The following is a 27,523-nucleotide window of genomic DNA, read 5'->3' as shown; positions in this document are numbered from 1 at the left end:
TTTTTTGCAGTACGTGGGCCTCTCACTGTTGTGGCCTCTCCCGTTGCAGAGCGCAGGCTCAGCGGCCATGGCCCACGGGCCCAGCCACTCCGCGGCATGTGGGATCTTCCAGGACCAGGGCACGAACCTGTGTCCCCTGCATCGGCAGGCAGACTCTCAACCACTGCGCCACCAGGGAAGCCCGAATCCCTGTTTTAATCACTCACCTCTGCCACTGGAGAGCAAAGGCAGCCATGGGTGATATGCACACAAATGGGTGTGTAGGTGTGCCAATAAAACTTTATCTACAAAAACAGGCCACAGGCCACCTTTGGCCTGTGGATCACAGTTTGGTAACCCATGTTTTAGAATGGAGTCAGGTTAACAATAATGTTAAGTAAATAATAGCAACGGATGGTGCACGTACAAGGCAAAAATTGTGGTGGATTAAGAGCAATGGCAGTTCAGGAAAACAGTCTGAAGGAATGAATTGAAATGAAGCAGAGAGCCCTCAGCCCCCCAATTTCTTTTCACAACTACTTAAGCTGGGTGACTTCTTTACTTTTTTTGTTTTTATTTTTTATTTTTAGGCTGTGCCGAGCAGCTTTTGGGATCTTAGTCCCCCCACCAAGGATTGAACACAGGGCCTCGGCAGTGAAAGCGCCGAGTCCTAACCACTGGACCGCTGGGGAATTCCCTGGATGACATTTTAACCCAGAGTCTCTGAATGGCCCACGTCCAGGGCACTGTCTGCAGGATGCTGAGTTGGGGGAAAAACGGGCAGTGGTGCGCTGGTACGGGCTTCACAACTGGCTCTGGCGTGGGGAAGTGGTTTGAAGCATCTGCCGATTTCCATGGTGTAAACACTCCGTGGTGGCCAATTTTAAGCCATAAATATGATGCTGCTGGGTGCAAAACTGGGAAGAGATGCACGAGCCATCAGTTCTCACTAGCTGCCAGTGTGGGCTGGCTTCAGTCCCCACTGTCAGGGCTTTTTTTGTTGTTGTTGGTCACGCCGAGAGGCACGTGGGATCTTAGTTTCCCGACCAAGGATCGAATCCACGCCCCTTGCGGTGGAAGCGCGGAGTCTTAACCACCGGACCGCCAGGGGAGTCCCCGTCAGGGCTTTGGAATCAGAACCACCCAGGTCCTGTCTTCGCAGCCATGGAGCTGTAATATAAGACCCCCAAGCCCTCATCAGAAGCCCTGGCTGGACCCCGGTTCACCTCGTGCTGCCCCTAAGCAAGGAAATCACCATAGGAAAGCAAATCCCCAAAGTGGGGGCGTTTCATCCCCTAAACTCTGACAGTGAAAAACACAAAGCCTCATTATCAAATGCCAGATGACAGTCTGTGTGTGTCTGTGTGTGGGAGGAGGGCTAACATCTGTGACCCCGGGAGGGGCGGGAGACCAGAGATGGGGGCTGATCAAGTTGGGAAGCAGTCTGGCGGGGGCACAGGACCTTCGACTAGAAAATACTGCAGCAGGAGGGGAACACACGAGCTGGAATCTGGCAACCTTGAAAGAACATGAGCTTTGGAATCAGACTTGCTGGCTTACATGACCGTTATCAGCTTTCCACTGCTGCTTCACAAATTATCCCCAAACTGAGTGTATGAAACACTGAACATTTATTATCTCGCAGTTTCTGAGAGTCAAGAGTCCAGGACTGGCTAGGTTGCGTGCTTCTGCAGCCCCCTCCTCAGATGCTGGCAGAGAGAAGGCACCCCCAGGCCAGATCAGCAGGTTCCTTTCATGGGTTCCAGATGGTTCTGTGGCGGGAAGGGATGGAGCCAACCACTGGTGGGTGGGCTCACCCACGTGCCCAAAGCATCTCAGGATGTCAGCCGCGACGACCTCGAAGTCCTGCCAGAAGCTGCTCCAGGGATGTCGCCATGTGAGCTGGGGACCCCGAGCTCCGGAGGGGGGAAGGTGGGGGGACGGGAGAGAAACTGAGTCCCTCAGCTGAAGCCCTTGCTGACCCCACCAGCCTTGGAGGTCATTTGTACTTGTCCAGTGGTGACTCTGGTTGGTCCCAGGGCCTCCTGCCCCGACTATGGGCTGGAGCTGGCTGTGTGATCTTGACCTGGGGAAGGGCCTGGGGGCAGGGCTCAGTTGCTGCCGCTGCTGTCCTCGCTGTCGGAATACACACCCAGCTGGCTCAGGGAGGAGGTGCCAGACTTCTGGGGCGCAGGGCCAGCCACCTGCCCGTTCCTCATTGCATCTGGGGGAGAGGCGAGAGCTAGCCCACCGTGCCTCCTCGTCCCGGCAGCCCACCTCGGGACAGTTCCAGGCGGGCTCGGCCTGGGTGAGGCTGGGAGAGCGGGCTCGGCCATTCCTGCTTGTTTGCAGCCTTTGTGGAAAGTGCCTGGCAGACCCATCACGGTTTAAACCCGCACACCCCTTGACCCAGCAGTTCCGCTTCTGAAAGCTGATCTAGGTGGGCAGAGGTGCCCGTGCCGGGGGTGCAACACAGAAAACGGAATCACTCCAAGTCCCAAGTGACAAAGAGGGGCAGACCCTGGCTCCACCACCCACCCTGGCTGTGTGGCTTCACCTCTCTGGGCCTCAGTCTCCTCATCTGATAAATGGGATAATAACTGTTCTGATAACAATGGCTCATGTATCTACAAGGCTCACTGGTTGCCAGGATCTACTGCAGGCACCCGACATGGAGCAGCTCATGGAATCAGCCCCCAAACCCTACGAGGCCCTACGAGGTTGGTCCCGTTGTCATGAGCATCTTCCAGGACAGGAAACTGAGGACCGGGGTTGAGGGCCCTTGACCGAGGCCACAGAACGAGCGCGCGGAGGCGGAGGGATGCCTGCCCTGGAAGCCTGCTCTTTCCACCTCGTCGGGCCGACCTCACCCTAATTCTCCACCTCCCCAGAGTCCGAAGAGCCACACACACAGAGCATCGGCGACACAACCACCGAGGTGCGGACGTCCAGGAACCAACCTGGAGGCTGGGGCTGGTGTCTATGTACAACGGAAGACTGGGATATGGGCGGCCGTGGGATCGGACAATTTGTCCTACACGCCTCTACCTGACTCGGGTTTTAAAAGCGAGCACTTGCTCCTTTTGTAATTACAAGAAAAAAGGGAACGGCAGCCTTTCTCCCCTTACCCCTGGTTGGGGGCACACCTCACCCAGCACCGGGACAACACCGGGGGTGCTGTTGCCACCTGGTGGCCGCCCTTGGCACTGCATGAAGCTAAGGGACTGCAGGAACCTACCTGGGGTGGGCAGGACTCCTCCTCGCTGGATGCTGCGGCCCAGGTCTGTTTTCTTCACCACAACCAGGCCAGACAGTTGGGGACTGTTGCCAAAGGTGCCCACACTGCGCTCCCAGCTCTCCGCCTTCCTCTTGGCTTTTGGGGCCTGCAGTTTGTGGCGGGGGTAGCAGGGGGCAGGCATGACTGGGGGGTCTGTCCCAGATCCTGCTCCTTCTCTGGCAGCCCGGTTCCTAGTCCCCAGATGAGTCAGGATCTTTACCATTCCCACTCCCCCTGCTGTGCTGACCAACTCTCTTTCTCCTGCTCGAAACTCCTCTGTGGCCCCCCACACCCTGCGCTTACACTTCCTAAATCACACCGTGACCACTCACCTCCACGCCTTTACCCATGCCATTCCCTCCACCTGGAATGCCCCTTTTGCTTCTAGTTCACTTGGTGAACTCCTACTCATCCTCCAATACCCATCTCATGTATCTGCTCCCCTGGGAAGCCTTTCCTCACATTTCAAGCTCAAGTGCGTGCTGCACATCTGTGCCCGCAGTGGCCTCCACTGCCTTATTAACTGCCTCCGCAACCAAGCTGTGGGGTCCTGCCTTGTTCACTGCTGGGTCTGTAGTAGGTGCTCAATCAACATGTTTGAGGGAATGACAGAAGATGGGGGCACCCACTTTGGGGACCAGTTAGCGGGAGGCAGAGAGGGGCTCAGCCCCACCTCCAGCTCTTCAGTCGCACCAGAAGGGACCCCTTTTATCTGTTTGATGTTTAAATAGAGGAACTGGAAACCACTAGATGCAGGAGGCCCTGTCGGAGATGGGAGCTGAGGGTGCAGGGGGAGCATGACGGCAGGGGGCTGCCCGCACAGAGCTCACCATCTGGGGAGGAAGAAGGTGGATGAGCAAGTAGATGCTCAGGACACCACTGTCTTTTCCTTTTTTTGGCTGCACGGCATGAGGGATCTTAGTTCCCTGACAAGGGATCAAAATTGTGCCCCCTGCATTGGGAATAGGAAGTCTTAACCACTGGACCTCCAGGGAAGTCCCCAGACACCACTGTCTTGATCAGTGATGTGAAAGAAAGAAGTCAGGGTGGTGTGACAGCGTTGGGGGGACAGCTACTGCTGATCGGGGGTCAGCAGAGCAGAGGTCAGAACGCAGTGCTGAGGTCAGCAAGCAGAGATGGGAGGCAGGACTGAGCCTGGCCCATCCGAGGGGGCTGGCACAGCTGGGGTGGGGAGTGGGGGCAGGAGGAGGACACAGCAGCCTCACTGCCTCCCCCGTGTGTGGTAACCGAGACAGAGGCCGTCCGCTGGTGGCGCAGGGAGAGACCGGCAGTCCTAGCCGAAGCTTGCTTATCTGGCACCACTGAACTGACTGGCGGAGCTAGCTGCTATCCTTCACCTTTCATCAAACGCCATTACATGTCCCCATTAAACTAAACCCAGGGAACAGAGGAGTGAAAGAGAGATGTTTCCGTAAAAGTTATGGTGAAGTTTGTGTAAAGCAAAATACAAGAAGTCCACCATCAAATTAGCTACGAGCAAGGTAACTGTAAGAGACTGGCAGGTAGGCTTCCCTGGTGGCACAGCGGTTAAGAATCCGCCTGCCAATGCAGGGGTCATGGGTTCGAGCCCTGGTCCGGGAAGATCCCACATGCCACAGAGCAGCTAAGCCAGTGCGCCACAACTACTGAGCCTGTGCTCTAGAGTCCTCGAGCCACAACTACTGAGCCCGTGTGCTGCAACTACTGAGCCTGCAAACCACAACTACTGAGACTGCGTGCTGCAACTATTGAAGCCCACATGCCTAGAGCCCGTGCTCCGCAACAAGAGAAGCCACCGCAGTGAGAAGCCCGGGCACCACGACGAAGAGTAGCCCCCGCTCGCTGCAACTAGAGAAAGTCAGCTCAGCAGCAGCGAAGACCCAATGCAGCCAAAACTAACTAACTAACTAAATAAATTTATTTAAAAAAAAAAAAGACTGGGGGAAATCATACAAGGCCAGACTGCTTTGAAAGTACCTTCAATCTCTTGTTCCACTTGGAAGAAAAAAAGAAGAGGAAGCTTTAGACCATGAATTCTGAGGCTGGTTTATGCAAGAGAGACAGCGTGAGAACTCTGATCAAGGACACAGCCTCAAGGAAAACACCTTGGTTCTATGTCAAAACGTTAATGGGTGAGAGTGAGAGTACATGACCCCCAAACCTGCTCTCTTCAGACACTTACAGAATTCTCAGCTGGAACATGGCTGCCTCAGTGAAAGACTACATTTCCCAGCCTCCTTTGCAGCAGGATGTGGTCAGGTGGTTCAGTCCTGACCAATGGGGTGTGAGCAGAAGGATGTACTCAATCAAGGGTAGAGTTACCCTCAATGTCCTCCTCCCTTGTCCCCACCTCTTTCCACTGGCTGGGATGCAGACGTGGCACTGAGCTGCCTTGCAATGAGGGCATCATCCTTGGGATGGCAGGACAGTGAGGACCCAGACACCAGGGTCCACCTTCTCTGTTCTGCACAGCCCCGCACAACTGTTATTCAAGAGAAAAGTAACTTCCATGTAGTTGAAGTGGCTGTCACTTGGGTCCTGTCCAGTAGCTGGACTTGTATTTAACTAATACAGACCAGGAACATGTTTTGAATTAAAATAGTAAGTTTCTGGGGGTGTCTGTGCTATTTATGATTTTCCACTTTAACCCCCTCCTTCGATTAACAAACCAGAGTGGCCTTGACCACCTTGGATAAGACACCTGTGGCAGAAAATGCTAGCTCCCTCCCCACATCCTCTTCTTTCTTTCTGCCAGCAAGGGCAGCTAGAGGAGGCAGCTCCCAGCCTCCCTTGCAGCAGGATGCAGCCATGTGACTATGCCCGGCCACTGGGACTCGAGGGGAATGGAGGTGGGCTGCATGTGAACCCGGGCCTCCAGGCGCTGGCTGGTGGTCCTCCACACATGCTCCGCCTTCCTGCAGCTGGAACCCCAGGGTGCTCTGAGCCAGCTGTGACCGTGGAGTTGGTATCCATGTTCTAGGACGGGGCAGAACTAGGAGATGGGAGGAGCCTGGATCCCTGAGTGACTGCATGGAGCAGGGCTGCCTGGGAGTCCAGCCCAGGACTGTGAAGTGACTGAGAAATAAACATCTGCCTGATGTCTCTAAGTGTGGGGAGTCTCCTTGTTTCTGCAGCTGAAGCAGGGGTGGAAAACTACAGTCCAGGAGGCCTGCCACCTGTTTTTGTAAATAAAGTTTTATCGGCACCCGGCCACGCCCACTCATTCATGTACTATCTACGGCTGTTTAGTGCTATGATGGTAGAGTTGACCACTTACGACCCAGACTGGCCTTTCAAGACAAAGTTAAGCCAACCTCTGGCTTACTCTGTCCCTGCTTCACCTGAGAGCATGTGGAGATGCAGGCGGGCCCCACTCACCTCATCCAGGATGGCAGTGGGGTTGGGCAGGAAGGCCTGCTGGGGCTGGGTGGGAGCATCCTCCTCCTCTGAATCGGAGTCTTCCAGGAGTCTTCGTTTCCTAGATTCTTCCACTAAGGCCCTGTGGGAAGGAACGTGGGACTTGGGAACGTGCTCTGTTGTGGGACAATGGCCGGGACCCCCCCACACACACTGAGGTGCACTGCCTGGCTGCCCTGTCCTGATCTCACTGAGTGGGGGATGGGGATGCACAAATAACTTAAAAAAAATTCTTTGTCCGGGGGCTTCCCTGGTGGCGCAGTGGTTGGGAGTCCGCCTGCCAATGCAGGGGACGCGGGTTCGAGCCCTGGTCCAGGAAGATCCCACATGCTATGGAGCAACTAAGCCCGTGCGCCACAACTACTGAGCCTGCACTCTAGAGCTCACGAGACACAACTGCTGAGCCCATGTGCTGCAACTACTGAAGCCCGCGTGCCTAGAGCCCATGCTCCACAAGAGAAGCCACTGCAGCGAGAAGCCCGGGCTCCGCAACGAAGAGTAGCCCCTGCTCGCTGCAAGTAGAGAAAGCCCGCGCACAGCAACGAAGACCCGACCCAACACAGCCAAAAAAAAAAAAAAGTTCTTTGTCCACTGAGCCCAGTGGGGTGGTTAAGTGCCTGGAGACCAGAACCAGTCCGGGTTTGAACCCCAGCTGGGGGGCCTCAGTCAGGGCTGTACTGGGAGCTCCTTGAACCTCAGTTCTCTTGACCACCGTTAACGACAGAGCCAAACTCAGAACAGTGCCTGGCACCGAGGAGGGGCTCAATAAATGCAGACTCCTCTCACTGTTATTTATGGTATCACTGACCTGCCAACCCAACAGCAGCTAGTATGTGCCTGACCGTGTTCCAGGCCATGGATGCAGAGGTCAGACCAAGTCCCTGTTCAGAGTTTAGATGAGGGGAGATAGATAATAAATCAGGAAAGGGGCAAATCAACAAGAAGTTTCTAGAGAGTGGGAGGTGCCGGGCAAAAGCATGAACACAGCAGGACTGAGCCCATATCCTCAGAAAGCTTGGCTCACCAGGCCAGCCCTTGGGGTGGCCTCTGGATCTGGACTTGGGGGCTCCCTGTCCCGACACTGTCTGTGCAGACACGGGGTCCGCACAGGCACCCGCTCTCCTCCTGGGTCTGGGGTCTCGGCCGTGCCGGGTCAAGGTGCCTGCGTGACCGGCCCCCAGTGAGAACCCCGGGCTGGGTCTCGTGGGCCTCCCCGGGGACCGCCCCTCCCTCTGCTGTCACGTCCCATCTCGGCGGATTAAGCCTGTCCTGTAGGACTCCACCCGGAGAGGCGTCTGAAAGTCTGCGCCCGGTCCGCCAACTCTGCCCCACCTGCCTTTTCCTTATGCTGATTATTCCCTGTAACTTTTCACTGTAATTAACTCATCAAACCTGGGGGCGATCCTGGGGGCCCTAACACAGACGCCACGAGACACAAAGCGAGATGGGGAGGGGGATGCGGGGAAGGCCTCCCTGAGATGGTGACGCGTGAGGGAGCTGTGGAAAGATCCGGAAGGGGAGGTTCCAGGCAGAGGGAAGGGCCCTGTAGAGGCTTGGGGGGGGGCGGGCACGCGGGGACTCACGCCGCCTCCCGCTCATCCTCCGCCTGCTCGTGCTTCCGCTGCTCCTCCTCCGACAGGCGGTGCTGCCGCAGCATGGCCTCGAAGTCCACGTGCGCCTGCCGCTGGTTCAGGTCCTTGAGCTCCTGCAGGTTCTCCAGAACCTCCATCTCCAGCTTGGAGTCCTTGGTTCTGTTCTCCAGCACCTGGCAGGTGCGCAGACGCAGGGCTGAGTGAGCTGGGATTCCACCCCTCCACGCGGCCTGCCTGGCCTCTGGGGTCACCACAGGCAAGGGGAGACCCCCCCCACCCTGGGGCCTCGATCCACAGCACCTGGTCCCGCAGCTGTACCCATTTCACGGCTCGGAACACTGAGGCTTGGGGAGGGAAAGTGACTGCCCAAGACCATGTGGCTGGGTCAACGGTGGAGCCAGGTGGCCTGGGCTTCCAGCCTGGCTCCGTCACTAAGCGAAAGTAATAAAGATTAAAAAAAAAGACGATCTGAGCAACTGGTGTATGCCAGGCTCCAGGCCGTTTCCAGACATAATCTCGTTTAATCTTCGAAATAACCCCCACTTTACAGACAAAGGAACTGAGGCTCAGAGAGGTGAGGTCGGCCCCGCCAGGTCTCAAGAGAGGTGGCTTTGGAGCCAGGCGGGGCTGGGAATGAATTCTGCCTTGGCTACTTCCTGGCTATGTGACCCTGTTGAACTAACCTTCTGGGAAATGGCAGTTGTGGTGGTTTGAAAATACGTCCACAAATTCTTTCACGCTCCTCCCTTCCAGAGGTGGAGCCTAACTCCCCTCCCTGTGAGGGTGGGCTGGTGTAGTAACTCGCTTCTGATGACCACAACAGGATGAATGACGGTGTGTCCCTTCCGAGACAGGTCATAAAAGGCCTGGGCCTCCTCCTTGTTCTCTCTGGGACTCTTGCTGGGGGAGGGGGAGAAGCCCCCATGTTGTGAGGAGGCTCAAGCAGCGCTGTGGAGAGGCCCACGTGGACAGGACATGAAGCCTCCAGGGAATGGCCACGTGAAGGGGCCACCCTGGAAGTGGCTCCTCCAGCCCCAGTTGAGCCATCAGATGAGGCAGCCCTGGCAGACAGCTTGACTGTGACCTTGGGAGGGACCCATAGAACCATCTAGCGAAGCTGCTCCTGGATTCCTGACCCTCAGAAACTGTGGGATAATAAATGCTGGAAGTTGCAAGGTTTTGAGTCGACTTGTTACACGGGGACAGCTAACCAGTACCAGGGTAATAACCCCATGCTGGCCAGTGTAGCAGTAACTAGAGCAGCACATGGACAGCACTGAGGGAGCTCCAGGAATACAGCAAACTGCCTCTAAGGCCTATTTCCCTCCCTGCTGCTCCGCACGGCTGCTGAAGACATCAGATCAGATCTGGCATGGCTTGATCAGAAAACATAGCTGGCAGAGGCGTGAGGGTCCAGGAAGAGATGGGAATTATGGGGGTGGGAGGAGACAGAGGAGAACATGGACTTTCTACTATTTATGAGAAAGACGAAAAAAAATGTCCAGTTAAAGATGAAAATAACTTCTTTAAGGGACAACAAAAGGAGTATCAACATTTATGAATTACTATGTGCCAAGCTGTGTTCTAAGAGTTTTATGTGTATGAACTCATTTAACCCTCACCACAAGTGCACAAGGGGGGCACAATTCTCATCTCATTTTTTTTTTTTGGCAGTACGTGGGCCTCTCACTGCTGTGGCCTCTCCCGTTGCGGAGTACAGGCTCCGGACGCGCAGGCTCAGCGGCCACGGCTCACAGGCCCAGCGGCTCCACGGCATGTGGCATCTTCCCAGACCGGGGCACGAACCCGTGTTCCCTGCATCGGCAGGCGGACTCTCAACCACTGCGCCACCAGGGAAGCCCCTCATCTCATTTTACAGATGAGGACGCTGAGACACAGAAAGGCCAAGTGCCTTGGCCAAGGTCACACAGCCAGGATATGGTCAAGAGAACGTTTCCTTCTCTGTTTCTAGTCTTAATCCAAACTAGCCTAATGGGAACCTCCTTAGAAAACTGCGGGGCAGCTGGCTGCAGGAAGCACCTGGCGTTCTGAAGTCCAACTTCCTGACTCCCTGTGTTAGTTTTCTCTTGCTGTGCCACAATTTGCCACCAGCCCAGTGGCTTAAAACAACACGAATTCATTGTCTCCTGGTTTCTGTGGGTTGGGAGTCTGGGCCGACACAGCTGGGTTCCCTGGCAGTCTTGCTAGGCTGAGATCAAGGGCCCAGGGCCCTCTTCTGAGCTCACTCAAGCTGTTGGAGAATTCAGTTCCTTGTGGTTGTGGGACTGAGGTCCCTGCCTTCTTATTGGCTGTTGACTAGGGGCTGTTCTCAGCTCCTAGGGGCTGCCTGCTGTTCCCTGCCACGTGGCCACTTCCACAGTGTCGGTCCTTCATGTCTCTGACGTCCTCTGTCTCTGACTCTAGACCCGTATTAAGGGGACCATCCGGATAATCTCCCTTTTACAAGGGCGACTGTGCCACAGTTTAACCTAACATAACTCAGTCACAGGAATAGGATCCTTGTATGCACAGTCTTGGGCCTGGATGAGGTGTGTGACCAGGAGTCAGGGCTCTGGGCACATCTTAGAGTTCTGATGACCACACTCCCCACCCCATCACCCTGCCTGGAGGCCTGAGGCAGGAAGGGGCACTGATTCCACCAGCACCCAAGCACAGGCACACGTGTGTGCATTTACACATACACACACACACACACACACTCACCTTCATGGGGTTGTTCAGCTCCTCGTCCTCCCGTTCCTTCTGCACCCTCTTCTCCTCCTCCTCCAGGAGCTTCTCAGCCTGGAAGTTCCGCGTGGCTCCATGTTCCATGGTGTAGTCTGTGTTTTCGGGGTCTGTCTGGGAGGGAAGATTGGGCAGACATCACCTCCTACATCTCTGAGCATCAAGAGCTCCTGCTGAACAGCAGCCAGCAGCCTGGGACACCTTCTCTCCGTGTTTCACTCCTCTTAATACCAATTCTTTCTTTTTCTTGCCTTACGGCTTTGGTGAGTACAGTTCTTTCTTTCTAGTGCTCCTGTCCCCTTCTGCAGAATTGCTGAACTCCCCAGCATAGACCTGCAGACCCTTCTCCACCTGCCCACTCCCTCCCTGCTGCCCTTCACCTTCTACATGTTTGCAAATAAAAGTCTCTGGGTCTCTTCACATATCCTTTCTGGTGTGTGTGTGTGTCTGTGTGTGCGTGTGCACACACTTGACCTTCTTCCCTTAATTATGAATTACATATCAAGTATGTATAGAGCATGCTCCTATTTGTGTTTATAAAATGGAGAAGCAAAAATATAACATGGTATCCTGGATGAGACCCTGGAACAGAAAGGTGACATTAGTGGAAAGATTGAAACCCATGTCATGTCTGGAATTTGGCTAACAGTAATGATCCAGTGTTGGTTTCTTATTGTGGCGGATGCACTGTGGAAATGGAAGACGTTAACAGGAGGGGACGCTAGTGAGAGGCAGATGGGAACTCTCTGTGCTATCTCTGCAACTTCTCTGTAAATCTAAAAGTATTCCAAAATAAGAAGCTTACTACTTAAAAAGAAAAAGCAGGGAAGAGAGTGATGCCTGTGTGTGCATGTGTATGCAGGGCACTTTTTTTGAAAGCCATACAAGAAACTGTTATAAATGCCTCTATGCATGGGGGCTGGCTGGGCAGAGCGGAGCAGTAAACACATTTTCCAGTGTTAATCCTGCACTGCTGTGGGAATTCTGTTTTTACCATATGCTCGCTCACACACACACACACACACACACACACACACACATATGTATATATACACACATATGCAATCCTAGTTATTTGAAATTCTTCACTATAAAGGCCGATTTATAACATTTTGCCATACTTCCTTTAGTCTTTAAAAAAATTCATATGTATTCATTAATATCTAAATATATACATACTTCATAATTCAGGTAAAAAAACCATTTTCTGGAGACAACCCATATGTCCATCAGCTGGCAAATGGATAAAGAAAATGTGGCCCATCCATACAGTGGAATATTATTCAGCCCTGAAAAGGAGTAAAGCACTGATACATGCTACAACATGGATGGACTTTGAAAACATGATGCTCAGTGAGAGATGCCAGACACAAAAGGCTACAGAGTGATTCCACTGATAATGAAATGTCCATAACAGGCAATCCACAGACACAGAAAGTGGATTCGTGGTTGACAGGGGCTGGGGAGAGGGATGGGGAGTGACTGCTGATAGGGTTGGGGCTTAATTTTGGGGTGAAGAGAACATCATGGAATTAGAGAAGACAGCTTGGTACGTCAGGAATATAAACCACTGAATTATACAATTTAAAAGGGAGAATTGCATGGCATATATATAAATCATATCTCAGAAAACTGTTGTTAAAAAAGTAATTAAAGTATCATTTTTAATGTATTTTGTTTATTTTAACCAAATCTTGTTTTTTAACCGAAGGAAAAAAGTCCCTAGCAAAAAAAAATGCTCAAACAGTACAAAGGTATGTGAAGTGAAAACTATAAATTCTCTTCATCCTTTCCCCAAATCTTTAATACCACCCTTAGAGTAACAAAGTGAAAAGGTGACTGCTACTGGCTGTGCAATATTCCACTGTACAGTAGTTTGTCCCTTGAATCCCCTGTCACCGTACATCTAGGTTGCTTCTGGTTTTTTGCCTTTATAAACAACACTGCTGTGAACTTCTCCCCAAACCTTTGCTGTTTCCTGCGGAGAAGGTGAAATGGGATTTCCCTGGAGGGAGAGGACAGGAGCACTGACCCCCAGGGGAGGAAGGACCAGCCTGGCCGGCCACCTACCTTGAAGGTGATCTCTGCCAGGCAGCGCGTGCACTTGATGTAGAAGCGGAAGATGGGCAGGCCCAGGTAGGACTCGTTCTGCACTGTCTCTTTGCGGGCGTTGAACTTCTTGCCCTTGTAGATATATTCTCCACATGTCTTACACCTGTGGGTCAGGACAGGGACTCAAGCCATCTCGGTACCCTGGTTCTTACTGGTAGGACGCTTTAGCATTCTGGCAGATGGCTGCTTGCATACCTCCAGGGACGGGAAGCTCCCCACCCCCCCCAAGAAGACTGCCCCACTGTGTGTACTGATTCTCTTAGACGGCATACTCTTCTCATTAATATCTGCCTGGGTCTCGGCTGAAGTGTTGCCTTCTTGGGAAGCACCCAGACTACACAGACTAGGTGAGACTCGCCTATCACCCATTCCCGGAAGCAAGCCTGGAGTTCATGGGGCATCCTGACCTCCAAAGGGCGGATTCCACCAGGAGGGGTGCCACAAGGAGCAAGGCAGAGCTGGCGCACCCTGCCCTCCCGCGGCCCCTCCTGCTCAGATCGTGTGCTCCCTGGCCTCCTGGCTGTTCCTACAAACACCCCAGCTCGGCCCCTCCTCCGGGCCTTCACCCTTGCAATTCCCATAGCCCGTGACACCTTCCATCCCTCAGATCCCGGTTCTGCTGGCATTTCTTCCGACGTTTGCCTGACCACCCAGCGAAGTGCCCTCCCTCCCTGGCCACCGTCCAGTCCCTCTCTCTCTCGTGACCATCTATGTGTCCTACATGCACCTTTCGTGAATACACCTGAGCCCTTGTGTATTATCTCTACTCCCCACCAGACGGCTCGAGGGGGTCAAGTCTTTTTTATTTATTTACTTTTTTTATTTTTTTTATTTTTGGCTGCGTTGGGTCTTCGTTGCTGCGTGTGGGCTTTCTCTAGCTGTGGCGAGTGGGGCCTACTCTTCATTGCGGTGCTCGGGCTTCTCATTGCGGTGGCTTCTCTTGTTGCGGAGCACGGGCTCTAGGCGCGCGGGCTTCAGTAGTTGTGGCACGCGGGCTCAGTAGTTGTGGCGCACGGGCTTAGTTGCTCTGTGGCATGTGGGATCTTCCCGGACCAGGGCTCGAACCCGTGTCCCCTGCATTGGTAGGTGGATTCTTAACCACTGTGCCATCAGGGAAGTCCCTGGGCGGGGGGGCAAGTCTTGATGCCCACAGTGTCCCTGGCACCCAGCCAAGGCCCTGGTGCACAGCAGGTGCACAGCAGGTGCCCAGTAAGTGACTGCTGAGGGAAAACGAATGAAGGAGGGGAGAAAGAATACGTAAACACGGGCTGAATTTCACTAACAAAGGCGGCTTTGATTACCATTTCATTTCAGAGGGGCTAAGATATGAAAAATTGTGGTGAGGTACAGTAATTCCGAGGCGGTATGAAGGACGAGGCCTGGGGACTGTGATGGGGAGGGAAGGATGGAGAGAGTTGGGAGGGGGATCCGGAGGGTCTCTCTGAGGGGGTGAGATCTAAGCCAAGTCTTGAAGGGTGAAAAAGAGCCAGCCAGGGCTTCCCTGGTGGTGCAGTGGTTAAGAATTTGCCTGCCAATGCGGGGACACGGGTTTGAGCCCTGGTCCGGGAAGATCCCACATGCCGCGGAGCAACTAAGCCCGTGCGCCACAACTACTGAGCCTGCGCTCTAGAGCCCGCGAGCCACAACTACTGAAGCCCGCACACCTTGAGCCCGTGCTCAGCAAGAGAAGCCACCATAATGAGAAGCCCACGCACCACAACGAAGACCCAACTCAGCCAAAAAAGAAAAAAAAGAGCCAGCCATGTGAGAGCAGAAAGAAAAGTGTCCCAGGCAGAGGCAACAGCTTGTGCAAAGGCCCTGGGGCGGGAACGGACAGGACTGCTGGAGGATGTGAATGTACATACAGGACCCTGTCTCGTGTGCTCACTCTTACTACCAGTGACTGAGATCTCAACACAGGTACCAGCTACCAGCTGGGAGCTCCGAGACATCAGGGAGATTAGTCCTGAACGGCAGGAGGGTGAGGTCTGGCACGGTCACTCGCTCACTGGGTCCACGTCTGAGCCAGGACCGACGACCTGGTCTGAGCACTGGGGACGGGACGCTCTCTGTGGGTGCCGGGCACTGGGTCTGTCCACCACGACCAGTGCAGGGGCCCCGTGGGGTCGCTCACCTCATGTTGAAGGGAGCCATCAACCGCACCACGTACTGCCGGTCTTTGGGCAGCTTGAGCTTGGGGATCTTTGAAGGGTCGAAGTCGGGTGGGTAGTATTTCTGTGGGGAGGAAGGAAGGGTCAGGGGAGCTGCTTTCAGATGCAGCGGCAGGCCGGGGGCAGAGGGAAAGGGCTCTGGGGAGCTGTGTCTGGGGCCCCAAGACCACTCCCACGTTTGAGGATTTGGTGAGAGGACTCCTAGGACTCGCATACACTTGTCCCCATGGCTACTATTCATTACAGCAAAGGGATACAGAGAAAAACAAGCCAAGGGAAAAGGCATGTGGGGAGGGGCCCAGGGAGACTGGACACAAGCTTCCAGAGACTTCTCCTGATGGAGTCAATTCTCCCAGTGATATATTGTGACAACGTGTGTGAAATGTCCCCCAGGGAAGCTCAGGAAGACCCAGCACCCAGGGTTTTCATTGGGGGCTGGTGTGTAGGCACCTCTACCCGGCACGTATGACAATTCCAGACTCTAGACTCCCGGAGGGGAGCAGGTGCTCAGCATAAACCGCACTGTTTGTACAGTTTAACCCCAGGGAGCCATTCTTTTCAGAGAACATTGGGAATCATCCCAAAATTCAGGTTCCCGGATACCAGCCAAAGTCCAGCATTGCAAGCCAGCCTTTCTAAGGCAGCAGCCTCAAGCCTGTTGCATTAACTCTTTCTGCACAGGAGCCTGAGATGGGAGATGTGGGGAAGGAGAGTTTGGATTATGAAAGAGAACTACATACGATAATCAGAAAATAAAGCACTTTGCATTTGGAGCACTTACTAGGCTTCACGTAGTACACAGAGAGCTTTATGTCTCCTGCCTCATAGAATTCTTGCAAAGATGCTATGACACAGAGAATGGTGTACCCGTTCCACAGAAGAGGAAACTGAGTTCTGGTGGTTTCAGCTACTCAGGGTCACACAGTGTGAGCAGCAGAGCCAGGATTCAGACCCAGGGACACAGCTCTGGGGAAACTGTGGTACAGTGATTAGAAGCATCAGTTACAGAGCTGGCGGGGAGGGGTGTCTGGGTTTGATTCCTCTACTCTCTGGCTATTACATAACCTCTCTGGGCCTCAGTTTCCTCATCTGAAAAAGGGATAACCTGTCCCCCTGAGAAGACGTGATGAACAAGGCACTTAGAGCTGTGCCTGACACAGAAGTATCTACCAACAAGTTATGGAAATAACTGGGCTGCCAGTTGGATCCTCGGGATGGAAGGACTTTCACGGACTTGAAGTAGGGCACACTGCACTGGGGCTGGCTGGGGCTGAATTCCTAATATAGGTGTTTAAAAGATTAGAGCACTGAGTCACTGCAAGGGACATCATCCTGGGCTCCAAGCCACCAGTCTGGAGGTCTCCTCTCTACTCCGTCCAGACATCTTAGGCTTACACACTCCCAGGCTGGGGGAGCTCACCCCCTCCCTGGGAGCACACACCCTGCTGAAGGGCGGGGAACAGGGACTCAGAATTCCGGAGCGCTCTTCTCCAGAAGCTGAATCCTGCCTTCCAGAGACCAGCTCCACACCCCAAGAGTCTCAGTTTTCCCCAAAAGAACTGGGAGAAGTTGAGGCAATTGGAAGGGTCCCTGTCAGCGGAGCAGAAGAGCTTAGCAAAGCCTAATCCCTCCAAGGAACACGATTGGCTAGAACCCCAAGCGGGGAGAGACTTAACTAGAGCCACGCCTCCTGGAGGGGAGGATGTAAAGTGGGAATAACAATATCCTAAGGAAGCTCCTCCCCCAAGGGAAGTGATTGGATAATTCCATTCAGAAAATCCAATCAGAAGTGATGGGGTAAATAGCCTAAGCTCCGCCCCCACAGGTGACTGGGTACACCCCAGACTCGAAGGGAAGGCTTAGTGAAGGCCCACCCCCCGCAGAAGGTGATTAGGAGGAGTCTAGAGAGCCCCGCCCTGCAGAAGGCCTTTGGGGAAGAAAGCAAAGGCCCTAATAGAGTATAAATAGCCCTCTTCGGCCCGAGCTCCGAGATGTCCCGCCCCAGGTCGAAAACCCTAGTTGCCCAACACTTACGTTTAAAACTTTTCGCTCCGACATCTTTACCTCCTACTCTTCTCACGACCACGAGAGTACTGATCAGGCTGAGTGCTTGTCGAACTTCCCCGACCATCTATCCCTTCTATTTCCGCTTCTGTCACTTCCTTCGGCCACTGTTATTGGCTGCTGCGTACACAGCTTGCCTTTTCATTGGTTCAGATCCCCGCCTGTCAACATTCGAGTCCGTCTGTATTCCCTCCCCAGTTGCAACCTCGGTAAGGGCGCAACAAAAGGTTCCGGCGAGGGCTTCGCTAGTGGCGCAGTGGTTGGGAGTCCACCTGCTGATGCAGGGGACATGGGTTCGTTCCCCGGTCCGGGAGACTACCACATGCTGCGGAGCAGCTAGGCCCATGAGCCATAGCCGCTGGGCCTGCGCGTCGGGAGCCTGTGCTCCGCGGCGGGAGAGGCCACGGCAGTGAGGGGCCCGCGTACCGCAAAAAAATAAATGAATAAAATAAATTTAAAAAATAAATAATAAAAAAAAAAGGTTCCGGCGTCGCAGTGGATTTGAAGTTCCGAGGAGAAGGCGCTGCGCCCTCTAGAGGTGAGCAGCGACTGGTTAAAATTTCGTCGTCACGCGACGTGGCTGCTGGTCGCTACATTACCTGTGGTTTGTTCTTTTATTCAGCAAATGTAGAAGTCAGCGTTGAGCGCTTACCTTGTGTGTTGGGCTCCGGGAACCTACACATCGTTCCCGTGTCCCTAGCGCTCACCTGAGGACTGGGGCAGTTCTTACGATCCACGCAGCTCCACAAAGAAGCACCCCGGACGGCCCCGCCCCCCAAGTTTATCTTGAGTCACAGTTAGAGACTCAAAGACCAGGCTCCAAACCTACCTCCCCCTACAAACACTCGCTCCCAGATGTCCCCCCCGTTGTTGGCCTCTGAGTTGTCCCCCTAAAGAGGTCGTTCCTTCCCTAGCCTCTTCCCTTCCTTTTACAAATGTTTGTGTCAAAGACGTGCTCAGTCACTGGGGACACATCAGAGAATAAGACGTAAGATTTCTGCCCTCATGGAGATCACAGTCTGTCTGGTGGGACTGATGGGACAATAAACACACACAAAAACCCTTTCGGGTCCTGGTAAATGATCTGAAGATAATAAAACAGGGAGACATATGGAAAGTGATGAGAAGGGGCTACTTGAGATGTATGAGTGTCCTATGGCTGCTGTAACAAATTACCACAAGCTCAATATTTTTAAACAACACATTTATTAGAGTTTTGGAGGTCAGAAGTCTAAAATGGGTGGCAGGTTCCTTCCGGAGGCTTCAAGAGAATATCCATTTCCTTGTCTTTTCCAGCTTCTAGAGGCTGCCAGAGCTCTATGGCTCGTGGTCCTGGATCACTCTGACGTCTGCTACCACTGTCACATCACCTTCTCTGTCTCCCTCTGACCCTCCTGCTTCCCTTTTATAAGGTCACTTGTGATTACCTTGGGGCCACCTGGATAATACAATATAACTCTACTTCATTTTCATTAACTTTAAAAAATATATTTATTTATTTGGTTGGTTGCACCAGGTCTTAGTTGTGGCAGGTGGGCTCCTTAGTTGCGGCTTGCTGGCTCTTTACTTGTGGCATGCAAACTCTTAGTTGCAGCAGGCATGTGGGATCTAGTTCCCTGACTAGGGATAGAACCTGGGCCCCCTGCATTGGGAATATGGAGTCTTAACCACTGCACCACCAGGGAAGTCCCCATTTTCATTAACTTAATGAAAGATCCTCAGTCTTTTAAGGACCCTCAAGATTGTTAAATTAATCACATCTACAAAGTCCCTTGTGCTGTGTAAGGTATCACATTCACAGGTTCTGGGGATTAGGACATGGATATCTTTGGGGGGGGGTCTTTATTCTGCTTGCCCTAGATGAGGTGGTCAGGGAAGGCTTCTTGGAGGAGGTGACCTTGGAATTGAGACCTGAGTGAGATGTACAGAGAAGCTCCTGGATTGAGAAAATCCTTCAGAGCCTGGCTGTGTTGTCCCTTCCTCAGAGAGAGCTTCCCAGACAAACTCATGTCCCATTGGTGTCCACCCACAGTGGGGCTCACAACTGGGCAGCTTTTGAGGTGAACCAAACTGAACTGAACTGAATGGATTCATCATTCCATCCCAGGCGGAATACCCACGACCCCTGCCCTGACTCCCCCAGCCCCATCTCTTCCTCTGGTCCAGCCCTGACCCCGTGTGTGGCAGTGGGGATTCACTGTGTGTGTGTGTCCTGGTCTGTCCTCTCCTCCCAGGGTCTCATGTGGATCTGTTAAAAGAAGGAAGAGTCCTGATTCTAGTGACAATGATCCTTTTCTAATTAAACAATTTAAAAAATCTCATATTCACAGTTCACAAAACATTGCACTGTGTCAAAGGAGGCAGGGAGTACATCCCCATTTCGCAGACTGAGAAACTGAGGCTCAGAGAGGCAAAATCACTTGTCCAAGGTTGCCCAGCAATTCGGCAGCAGTGAACCCAAGCCAGTCAGGTCCCATCCACCCTTAGGGGGATGTCAAGGGCACAAGCCCCTCTTTGGGGGTGCAGGGAACCCCCACTACTTACCCAGGGTCATGGAGGCAACGGCGGGGAGACTCCAGGCGCTTGATTCCCCATAGTCAGTGAGGTCCAGAGCAGCCACCTGGATGCAGTACTTGGCTTGGGGCCTCACAGCCTTGAGGGTGAAGGATGTGCCTTCAATTGGTCCCACCTGAAAGCAGAAGGCGGTCTGGGTCAGTGGAAACAAGGAAGCTATGTGATCAAGCTTTCCGTCCCCATGTTCGAGCTGCTGCTCCAAGACTCAGGCATCAATGTCAATCCTCAGCGGCATGCCCTCTGCAGCCCCCTGTACATCTTCGGACATCTTAAACATCTTGCTGAGCAGGGAGAGCCTGTCCCTCCCTGGCCAGCCAATTCTTGGTCGACCAGGAGCATGCCTTTCATATAAAAACCAATCCACCCCGAGTCCACACCCCCATCCATCCCCTCTCTCTACTGGTCACACACCAGCCCACATCCCCACCCTGCCCTAAATCACCCCAGGGCCAGATGCCAAGCAACTAGAGACCACCCTGCAGCCGAGCCCACTGGAATTATTCAAACTTGTTTACCCTAAGCTGCTCACCTGCCCCGCCTAGCCTTCCCCGAGGAAACCCCAATCCACCTCTGGCCTGGGCTCTCCCCTGGTTCCCACTTCAGCCTCCTGATGTCCCAAAGTTGCCCACATGGCCCCGCGTGGCGTGATGTGTCCTCTTTTCTGGGGAAATGTAATAAATTCTTCTTTCGATGGCCTTGACCTCTCCATGTCCTCACTCAGGCACCTCCACAGATTAAAATCCCTGGGCACCAATGAGACACCCTCTCAGCTCTGCCTTTCGGGTTCTCCGCCCTGTCCCCTCTGTCCCCGCCACTCCACACTCTCCCTCCAACATCGGGGTCCTCCTCATCCTTGGCATGTCCCATGTCAGCCACCACCGGCAGCTTCCCAAGTTCAGGTCTGACTATGTCCCTCCTTCCTCTGCACAAGCTGTCCCATATGGCAGCTGGATGTGACGCTTTACATTTTAAATTTAGATTAATTAATCATTGCACAATCTTGCGAATACACCAAAGTTACTGGCTTGTGCACTTTAAAACAGACAGCTTCGTGGCATGTAAATTCTGTCTCAATTTTAAAATTGCAAGCATTTACAAAATTAAATTAATGAATACTACATCAACTTTAAAAGCCCATTCCGCACTCCTCACCAGGTTGCAACCGCTTGGCAGCCTCACGCGGCCCGAGGCTACCGTCTTGGACGGTGTGGATGTGGAACATTTCTACTGTTGCGGAAGGTTCTAAGGGACAGGATTGCAAAAGCCTAAACCCTGCAAAGACTCAGCTCCTCAGCCCAGCATCCAAGGCTGCCCAGGACACAACTGCCCTGCCCATATGCTCACTGACTGATACCCTGCCTTTATTTTTTAAAAATGGAAAACAATATATTGGTGCTCTCAATTGAGGTGAAATTCACATGACGTAAAATTAACAATTCCAAGGTGGATAATCTAGTGGCATTTAGTACATTTACAGTGTTGGGCAACCATCACCACCATCTAGTTCCAGAACATTCCATCCCCCCAAAAAGAAGCCCCATCCCCATTAGCATTCACCCCCTCTCCCTCCCCCAGCCCCTGACAACCACTAATCCAATCTCTGTCTCTCTGAATTTGCCTGTTCTGGACATTTCCCATCAATGGAATCACACACTGTGTATCCTGTGTCTGGCTTCTCTCACTGAGCATCGTGTTCTCAAGGGTCCATCCACGTGGTAGCGAGTGTCAGGGCTTCTCTCCTTTTCATGGCCGAGTGATGTTCCCGTGTGTGGAGGGACCACATTGTGTTTATCCATCATCCGTTGATGGGCACTTGTGTTATTTCCACCTTTTGACCATTGTGAGTGGTCCTGCTGTGAACATTCGTGTACAAATAATTGTTCGAGGCCCTGTTTTCAATTCTTTTGAGTAGATGCCCAGGAGTGGAACTGCTGGGCTGCGTTCACGTCGCACACCAGCACCCCAAGCTGTGACCCACACCCCACTGTACCTTTGCACATGCTCTTCCGTTTACCCGGGAACCGCTCTCCCCGTCACCTCATCCTCCTCACCTGGCGGAAGCGGGCAGCTCCGTGACGCTTGTAGCGGATCCGGTACTTGAGTGAGAAGATCTCTGGGAAGGGCCAGGACCGGGGGGGTTCCCATTGCACCCAAAGCCGCTGCCCAGGGAGGGGGCTCAGGCGCACACCTTCTGGAGGGTCTGGTTTGACTGACGGACAAGCAGGAGGCAGGGTCAGCGGAGGGCACATTCATTCATTCATTCAACCAACCAACCAATAAATATTAATTGAGGGTCTGCTGAGTGTCCAGGGATGTTCTGGATACTGGGGACACAGTAGTCCTGTCACGTTGGAGCTCAATCCCCCCAGGCAGAAGATAAGACACAAGAGGCAGATCCGAAGGTCATAAAGAGGAGGGAAGAAAGCTCAGGAGTGTAAGGAGGGTAGTGGGTTGCAATGTTTTTGGAGACATAACTCACATACCAGAGAATTCACCCTTTGAAAGTGTACAGTTCAGTGGTTTAGTATATTCACAGTGTCATGCAACCATCACCACCATTTAATCCGAACATTCCATCTCCCCAAAAGAAGCCCCATCCCCGTGAGCAGTCAGCCCCCCATTCTCCCTCCCCAGCCCCTAACAACCACAAACCCACTCTCTGTGTCTGTGGATTTGCCTGTTCTGGACGTTTCCCATCAATGGAATCACACACTGTGTGTCCTTCGGTGTCTGGCTTCTCTCACTGAGCATCGTGTTCTCAAGGTCCATCCATGTTGTACCAAGTGTCAGGGCTTCTCTCCTTTTCATGGCTGAATAATATGCCATTGTGGGGATGGACACGTTTTGTGTATCCATTCATCAGTTAATGAGCATTTGTGTCGTTTCTAATTTCTGCCTATTATGGATAATGCTGCTGTGAACATTCATGCACAAGTTTTTCTGCAAACGTGCTTTCCATTTTCTCTTAGATATATACCTAGAATTGGAATTGCTGGATGACATGGTAACATGTTTAGCTCTTTGAGGGACTGCCAGTCTGTTTTCTAATAACCACCAGCAGTGTATGATGGTTTGCAATTTAAAACAAATGCTTAGGGAGGACTCACTGAGGAGGTGACATCTGAGTTGAGCGCTAAAGGAGGTGAGGGAGTGAACAGTGTGGAGACCTGGGGGAAGAGCCTTGCGGGCAGGGGGAACAGCATGGGTAAGGGTCCTGGGGCAGGACTGTGCCTGGTGTGTTGGAAGAACAGCGAGGAGGCCCCTGTGGCTGGAGCAGAGTGAGCGAGGGTGGGAGAGGGAGGAGGGGAGGGCAGGGAGGGGACAGGAACAGATGGTGGGAGTCTTGGAGGGCTGTAGGCAGGGCAACAATGGGACCTGACTCAGGTGCTCACAGGCGCCCTCTGGTGGCTGCTGTAGGGAGGACAGGTTGTGGGAAAGAGGGCAAGAGCCCAAGGGGTGACCCGACTGGAGTGCTCACAGGCACCCTCTGGTGGCTGCTGCGGGGAGGACAGACTGTGGGCAAGAGGGCAGGAGCCCAAGATGGGACTTGACTTGAGTGCTCACAGGCGCCCTCTGGTGGCTTCTGTGAGGAGGACAGATGGGGGTGAGGGCAGGGATAGGGGACCAGGATGGAGGGGCTGCCACTGGTCCAGGTGGGCGGTGATGCAGGTTGGACCAAGTAGGGGCTCAGGAGAGGGGAGAAGTGGGCGGATTCTTGCTGAATTGTGAAGGTAGAGCCCACAGAATCCGTGAGGGATGGACAGGATCTCATCCTGACAGGTGGGAGGTGGGCGTGCGGGGGGGGGGGAGGAGCAGAAGCAAGGGTGACCCTCCGCACCCCCACTGCTGCCCCTACTCACTGACGTGCTCTGGGACGAACGGCACGAAGCTGCTGCTGACGCCCCGGGGGTGGACAGCCGTGATGTTGAGCACATAGGGCACCATGGAGAACATCTGGATGTCAGGGATGATACAGCTGGTGGCCTCCGGTGTCTGCTGGAGGCAAGGCCAGCTCTCCCCATGGGCTGCCACGCCAAGCCTGGACACCGAGTGCACTGTGAGGGTCCCAGCACTTCCTGCTGGCCCCCTGTGCCCTGGACCCCAAGTAGGGACAGCAGGTGAGGAGTCCTGCTCTTGGCTGTGTGATCCTAGGGACCCCTCACTCCAACATCACAGAGCCCGGGGGACCCAGGGTCGGGGGTAAAACCCCACAGGGAGATGCTAGGGTCCGGATTCTAACACTTTCTGGGGGGACTTCCCTGGCGGTCCGGTGGTTAAGAATCCGCCTTCCAATGCAGGGGACACGGGTTCGATCCCTGGTTGGGGAACTAAGATCCCACATGCCGCAGGGCAACTAAGCCCACGCGCCACAACTCCTGAGCCCGCGTGCTCTGGAGCCCACGTGCCACAACTAGAGAGAAGCCTGTGCACCACAGCGAAGAAGAACCCGCATGCTACAGCAAAGACCCAGCATAGCCAAGTAATAATAATAATACAGTTTTTAAAATAAATAAATAAAGCTTTCTGGAATGTCAACATTCCAGCCTTAGAATTCCAACATTCCCAGGTCTACGATTCACAGATTCTGGAAGCCGAAATAATAAGATTCCAATTCAATCGAGTTCTGACACCCCAAGATTTCAGACTCTAGAGCCTGGAGCTCAGCACCGTCCACAGAAACTTCCACAGCATCCAAAACGTTCTGCTTCTGCCCTGTGGATATGAAGCGCGGCTAGTGCAACTGAGTGGGACTTTTTGATTTATTTCATCTAATCTGAATGAAAAGTTTCCACCTATCAGAAAGCGTGGGAAAGTTCCTCAGAACAACTCAGGTGTGTGAATCTACTTTTCCAAACACAAATGTTATGAAATCTAATCAGAGATCAAGAATATCCGATTGGGGGACTTCCCTGGTGGCGCAGTGGTTAAGAATCCATCTGCCAATGCAGGGGACACAGGTTCGAGCCCTGGTCCGGGAAGATCCCACCTGCCGCGGAGCAACTAAGCCCGTGTGCCACAACTACTGAGCCTGCGTGCTACAACTACTGAAGACTGTGCACCTAGAGCCCATGCTCCACAACAAGAGAAGCCACTGTAATGGGAAGCCCGCGCACCACAATGAAGAGTAGCCCCCGCTCACCACAACTAGAGAAAGCCCGCGGGCAGCAACGGGAAGACCCAAAGCAGCCAAAAATAAATAAATAAATTTATTTTTTTTTAAAAAAGAATTTCTGATTGAATGTTTAGCACCTGAATTGAGGTGTGACACATGTGTAAAGCACACATGGAATTCCATGACTTAGTATAACAAGACCGAATGCAAAATTTCTCATTAATTTTTAAAGTATTGATTACATGTTGAAATAATACTTTAGATATCCTATTAAATGTTATGAAATCAATGTCTAGTATGTTTAAATATATGAATCGTATATAAGCATGTTAAAGTACATTGCATTCGATCATATTAAATGATAAACATTTGGAATATTTAGATACTATTTAAATAAAATATTAAAGCCAATGTCACCCATTTCTTTTTCTTTTTTAAATGTGGCTTCTAGAAAATTTTACCCTCCACATGTGGCTCACAGTACATATTTTAGGGAGTATATTTCTAAGGGTTGGTGGTGCTCTAGAATTCTGAGGGGTTCAGGCTCTCACTAAGTCCCCAGCTGCCCTGATCCTAGGGGGTCAGCCCAGATGTAGAATCCCCAGGAAGCCCTCCAGGCTCTCTGACCTGTACGTGGCAATGAAGGACGTGGGCCTGGAGGAGTTTGGAGCAGGCGGCAGGGTCCAGGAGCAATCCACTGCAATCGGGTACCTAGAGGCCTGGCACCGCACCCTGGGCTGGGTGGCAGCTGCTCGGGGACCCGGAGAGAGAGGGAGAGCGTGAGCTTCTGATTCACCCGGGACTGTCAAAGCCCTACCGTGGATTGGCCCCAACTCACTGCCAGCCAGTGCTGGGCACACATTAGGAGCCTAATAAAGGTTGTGGAATGAATGAGTACCTGAATGAAAGGCACCTACATCATCTCTCACTCTCGCTACAACCCACCAAGGCAGGAACTATTAGCCCATTTTCCAGATGGGGAAACTGAGGTTGAAGGAGCCACAGAGGGGACCTAGGGTTGGCGGGGATTTCTGGTGGGAGGGAGATGCTTTACCGGACCCCCTCTTTGTAATGGTTTTGTTTTGAATCACATGAAATGAATGGATACAATTAAAATTTCTTTCTCTCCCACCCTCCCTTCCTCCGGGCTGTGGCTGCCACTTCCTGGTCCCTTTGGGGTAGCTCTTGCCCTCTCTGTGCCTCAGTTTCCCCCACCCATGCAATGGGATGGTAACCCCCTCCCATCAGCAGTCATACAGAAGGTGTGTGAGCTCCCACCCCACCCAGAATGTTCCACGGCAGACAAAGTCCAGTCCTCAGAGAGTGTCCCTCTGCCCTGGCTCCCCCTACCCACCCTGGATCCCCACATACCTTCTCTCCCGCAGCAAAGTGAGCAACCCACCCAGAAGGTGAGGGTGAGGACCAGGACAAGTCTTGGGGCCATGGCTCAGGCGGGATCTGCTTTCAGGGGCTGGGGCAGGGAGCACCCTCAGGCAGGCAAGGGACTCAGGTCTCACCCAGGGGAAAGCCCAGCCCCCAGTCGAGGCCCCCTACTTCCCCTTCCCCTTCTGACTCACTGCCTGGTTCATGGGGCTCTGGAGGAGGAGTCCCCAGTCCCTTCACCGGCCACCCTCAGTCTCGGGTGCGGAAGGCCCCAAAGGTGGGGGCAGAAGGAGGAGGCCACGAAAGGGAGAAGTGGTGACCCTGTGGCCTTTCCCAGAAGAGACTTCCTTCCAGCTGCAGCGAGGAGGGGGCACGCCGGGGAGGGCGATGATGACAGGGAGAAAGACAGAGAGAGGCCAGGGCGGGGAGGAACAGAGAGCAGCTGGCACCGACAGAAGATGCCGGTCACTCATCAACCACAGAGATGGGGACCCCCCCCCGCCAGCCACATTCTACACTCCAGGCCACAGAGAGGCAGAAACCCAGGCTCTGGGAAGGCGGCCCTGAACCGTGGACATTCTCCAAGGGCCTGGGACGCCCGGGGACAGGCAGAGCCACTGCTGGATGCTGAGGAAACCTGGGGAACAGGCTGGACACGGAGCTGCCTTCCTGCCCAAGCTGGAAAGAGCCAAGAACCCCCAGGGGATTTCAGGGGGTTGGCCCAGGGGCAAAGAGGCTGTGGGAGGGTGTGGGACACTCCCACCAGGGCTGGGTTTAGGGTGAGGACAGTGAGGTAAGTCGTGCAGCCTCAGATTCTGTCTTCATTTGACATTTGCAGATTTTGTTCATCATGAACTTTTGGGAACCCATTCTGACTTTTAAAAATAGGGCAGTGGGCTTCCCTGGTGGCGTAGTGGTTGGGAGTCTGCCTGCCGATGCAGGGGACACGGGTTCATGCCCCGGTCTGGGAGGATCCCACGTGCCGCGGAGCGGCTGAGCCCGTGAGCCATGGCCGCTGGGCCTGCGCGTCCGGAGCCTGTGCTCCGCAACGGGAGAGACCACAGCAGTGAGAGGCCCGCATACCGCCAAAAAAAAA

The 27,523-nt window shown here is 53.4% G+C and overlaps 2 protein-coding genes across 4 annotated transcripts; both read right to left on the bottom strand.

Moving 5' to 3' along the window:
• Positions 1 to 1,751: 1,751 nt before the first annotated feature.
• Positions 1,752 to 17,418, bottom strand: YJU2 (YJU2 splicing factor homolog). 2 transcript variants are annotated; one of them, XM_079702233.1, is made up of 9 exons: positions 17,328 to 17,418; positions 15,257 to 15,357; positions 13,081 to 13,225; positions 10,990 to 11,124; positions 8,257 to 8,438; positions 6,635 to 6,755; positions 5,607 to 5,738; positions 3,218 to 3,362; positions 1,752 to 2,203 (listed from the first exon to the last, which is right to left on the bottom strand). In XM_079702233.1, exons 1-9 carry the CDS (start codon positions 17,349 to 17,351, stop codon positions 2,091 to 2,093), a joined length of 1,098 nt encoding a protein of 365 aa, XP_079558359.1. In that variant the 5' UTR covers positions 17,352 to 17,418; the 3' UTR covers positions 1,752 to 2,090. The 2 variants fall into 2 exon arrangements, with proteins under 2 accessions (XP_079558359.1, XP_079558360.1); XM_079702234.1 differs by lacking the exon at positions 5,607 to 5,738.
• Positions 17,419 to 19,893: 2,475 nt separating this feature from the next.
• On the bottom strand, positions 19,894 to 26,488 carry EBI3 (Epstein-Barr virus induced 3; the record flags this gene model as incomplete). 2 transcript variants are annotated; one of them, XM_079702624.1, is made up of 5 exons in its annotated part: positions 19,894 to 20,046; positions 21,983 to 22,140; positions 23,792 to 23,970; positions 25,672 to 25,795; positions 26,416 to 26,488. In XM_079702624.1, 5 exons carry the CDS (start codon positions 26,486 to 26,488, stop codon positions 19,894 to 19,896), a joined length of 687 nt encoding a protein of 228 aa, XP_079558750.1. The 2 variants fall into 2 exon arrangements, with proteins under 2 accessions (XP_079558750.1, XP_079558751.1); XM_079702625.1 differs by having other exon boundaries at positions 25,672 to 25,792.
• Positions 26,489 to 27,523: the final 1,035 nt, after the last annotated feature.

The sequence above is a fragment of the Hyperoodon ampullatus genome (genome assembly GCF_949752795.1).
Source record: "Hyperoodon ampullatus genome assembly, chromosome: 4".
Lineage (NCBI taxonomy): Eukaryota > Metazoa > Chordata > Mammalia > Artiodactyla > Ziphiidae > Hyperoodon > Hyperoodon ampullatus.
This window is presented reverse-complemented; position numbering and strand designations above follow the sequence as displayed.